This window comes from Watersipora subatra, chromosome 3 (assembly GCF_963576615.1).
Source record: "Watersipora subatra chromosome 3, tzWatSuba1.1, whole genome shotgun sequence".
Lineage (NCBI taxonomy): Eukaryota > Metazoa > Bryozoa > Gymnolaemata > Cheilostomatida > Watersiporidae > Watersipora > Watersipora subatra.
Window position 1 is genome coordinate 56604782 of NC_088710.1, and position 3513 is coordinate 56608294.

At 36.9% G+C, this 3513-nt stretch overlaps 1 protein-coding gene across 1 annotated transcript; it reads right to left on the reverse strand.

Moving 5' to 3' along the window:
• Positions 1-1593: 1593 nt before the first annotated feature.
• LOC137390769 (EPM2A-interacting protein 1-like) lies at positions 1594-2911 on the reverse strand. The gene is made up of 2 exons (XM_068077089.1): positions 2648-2911; positions 1594-2088 (listed from the first exon to the last, which is right to left on the reverse strand). The coding sequence occupies exons 1-2, from the start codon at positions 2909-2911 to the stop codon at positions 1594-1596; spliced, it is 759 nt and encodes a 252-aa protein (XP_067933190.1).
• Positions 2912-3513: the final 602 nt, after the last annotated feature.

Consider the following 3513-nt stretch of genomic DNA (forward strand, 5'->3'; position numbering starts at 1 on the left):
ATTTGTGTTTTAGTGTCAACTTCCAGACATAATTTCCATTAGAAGATGACTTTTGTAAATGGCTCAAAACTCGACACATCCCATGGGCTGTGAAGTGTTTTGACAGATGGTTCTTTTTGGCATAGCCCCTTATTGTAATTGAACAATTCCTTTACTGAAACCACATTTAATTCAGCCTTAACATAGGCAAACAGCCTAACTGTGCTATACTGAATTTAATAGATATATTTAATTTATATAGTTTGAAGTGTTATTATTAGCACTTTATGGTCTCAGATGTTCTAATTGACTTGCACTCCAGGGTTACAATGTCCTTGTTTTATGGTTTTCTCGCCTTATGATGTAGAATACAATGTTTTTTCGTCTCTTCCATACAACATTTTTTTGCCATACGACATCAAAAAAAATGTTTGTCAAAATTCAGATTTGACAGTCAGTGTGCTGAAGACTATGGAAATCCTTCCAACAACGCCTAACAGAGATACGATGCTCGCTCTCTCTCAGTTTAGCATTATTCAGTACAAGTTTTGCAGAATATGAAATTGAAAACACATAATAAAGATTAAGAAGATGACAAAACTAAAGTCAAGTTTAGTAAAATGCATACTAAAACTTAGCTTTAAGTGTGTGCTCATTAAGTTAAATTCAAAGTTCATTTTATACATCTGTCTCAAAAGTAAGACCTACATACGGTATGTGCTGTACATAGCAATGTTACATTTTGTTGCAGATCATAACCACTAAATAGAGTAGAATTACTGTAGGTAACTAAATTTACTAAGGTTAACATATGATTTTATTATTAGTTTTCGATAAGTACAACGTGTGTATAAAATTTTGATGTTTTTAGCAGGGGGTGTTTGCATTAGGTAATTACTATGTGTTTCTATACCACTCGAGATGACATTTTCGCCATGCGATGCCAACACCAGAACTAATTAATATTGTATGGCGGGGTCTACTGTATACTGTAGAATGTCGCTGTTTTATACGATGTTAAAAGCCTTGAGTACATGGCTCCCAGTATGATTATCAAAATTTTTTACATAAAGAAAAACATGGTTAAAAATTTAAAGGCATTTGTAATAAGCGTTATCCATAACTATTCCACTTGTTCGATACATTTTAAAAATGTATTCCAGGTGTTAACATTTCACTTTTTAGCATAAAATGTGACGAGTTCAGGGTAGTAATGGTCTATTGCAGAGGTGTCCAACCTTTTTTAGAGTGGGGCCATTATGTAAAGTCAAGCCTAGGCTTGGGGCCACACATAGCTGCTACGTATATCGCAAATAATTGAATTACCATAATTTTACATATTAAAAAACATGATTCCATCCATCACGTGTAATTCTCATTCTCCACAGTCAATATATTTATTTTAACTGCATGTAATTACAAAAAAAACAAATACATCAATAAATTGGTTTTAACTACATGTAATTAAAAAATCACAAACGTGTCAAAATATTGGTTTTAAATACATATACATGTCATTACAAAAGCATCATATGAAATTCATGTGCAGTGTCCTTGCTGAAGAGATAATGCGGTGCTAAGTTTTTACTGGTAATGGTACTGAGAATACTTGTCTCAGTGAGCCACTTGGCACTGCTTTTCTTGTACAATCCTGTCTAGGTCAGGTTTAATGTCTGAAAATGAGATCCTGAGCTGCTGAGCTAGATGCTCATCAGTTAGTCCGGTGCGGTATGTGCTTTTGGTTTGCTTCATGCGACTGAAGAACTGCTCACATAAGTAGGTAGAGCTGAAGAGGCTGACCATTCGGAGAGCATGTTTATGTAGAGCTTGATATGTGCCAGCTGGAAAGAAATGATGATAAAACTCTATGAGTTCATGGTTGAGATGTCGTTGTTTGAGACGTTTGTTAGCCTGCAAGTCATTGAGCTCCATCTGTAACTCGGCTGCTAAACTGCTAGGGTTGACAGAAAATGGATCGAAAAATATCTTTATCTTTTTTTCGGTTTCTGCAAACTGAAAAAATCTTCTTGCAAATTCAGCTGATAGATCTGACACGATATTGGCGTATTGCTCAGAGTTGAGCTCAACGCAATGGCCATTCTGCTGACGCTATGACAGAGTTTTGAAGTGAGCATAATTCTCCTCTCGAGGTTGCTGCTCCCACAGCCCAAGCTTGGTCCTGAATGCAGTGATGTATCTCCAGAGTTGAGATATGTTCTGTTTCTTTCGCTGTAGCTGAAGGTTCACTACAGACATATGCTCTGTGATATCAGCTAGAAATGCCAAATCAGTGATCCAGAATTGATCTTTGAACTCATCACACTCAGGACCCTGGTTCCTCATGAATAAATCAATCTCTGGTAGCAGACTGGTAGCAGAACTTTTGCAGTGTTATAGTGCTGCTGAGCCAGCAGCGCTATAACACTGCGAAAGTTCTTTGTATTCACATTCTATCTCCTCAAGCATAATTCTAAATTGTCGATAGTTTAATGCTCGCAATCGAATAAAGTTAACAGTTGATACAACCAGACCCATAACATGATCCATCCTCAGAGTTTGCGCTGTTAAGTTTTTTTGATGTATGACACATTGGTACACCACCAGAGGAACATCCCAGCGGTGAGAGCTGAGCAAAAGACCTATTAGTTCATGCAATGTTTTTCCCTACCATTGCAGGTGCTCCATCAGTACAAATGCCAGACATCTTCTCCAGTGGTAGGCTGAACTCAGCAAGTTCTTTTAATAGACTCTCATAGACATCTTTTCCAGTTGTTGTGCCATGAAGACTACTCATTGTTAGAAAATCCGCAGTAACGTTGAACTCATAGCCAACGCCTCGTATTATGATTGCAAGCTGAGAGGTGTCAGACAGATCAGTGCTCTCATCTAATGCTATGGTGAAATAAACAAACTTCTTAATCTGGGCTTCCATGGTACGCTCAATGTCCTTACTCAGATTTTCTACTTTTCTTGCAATGGTGTTTCTTGACAGAGCAGCACTTTCTAAATTGCTTTTTTATCAGGGCAGAATTCATCTACAAACACTGCCAGGGCCTAAAAATAATAAAGCAAGGTTAAAATAAATGTAATTGATAATTTCTAAAATATAATAACAATGACAATCACAAACCACACAAACTTTTGTCGAAATTTTTATTTTAGCTTTAGGTATATCAGGCTATGCAAGGAGTTATAACTTACTTCTGTCTTTTAAGGTCTACAACTCCTCACCTATAGTTGTTTTATGCAACTCTTATTTGACATAAATTTTAAAAAAATGCTCACCTCCTTAGCAAATTCTCCATGTTGAAATGGTAGTTGTCGTTGACCAATTAGTTGAGCAATAGCGAAACTACATTTTGTGGCTTTTTCACTAATCTCTGCCAATCTTGTAAAATGTTGCTGCTGTTGCTGCAGATTGGATGATAGCGAGTCGTATTCCTCCTGTCGGTCACAACCTGAGTATTGCTTATATGCGCTATGACGAGTTGTATAAGGCCGCCTATGTTGTACTCCTTGAGCACAGCAATTACC

What these genes read in the sequence shown, in the direction of transcription:
- LOC137390769 (XM_068077089.1), bottom strand. Translation starts at nt 2,911, where the DNA reads ATGGAAGCCCAGATTAAGAAGTTTGTTTATTTCACCATAGCATTAGAT. An exon ending in CTGATGGAGCACCTGCAATG is followed by an intron (nt 2,089 to 2,647) that starts GTAGGGAAAAAC and finishes ACTCTGTCATAG; the next exon opens with CGTCAGCAGAATGGCCATTG.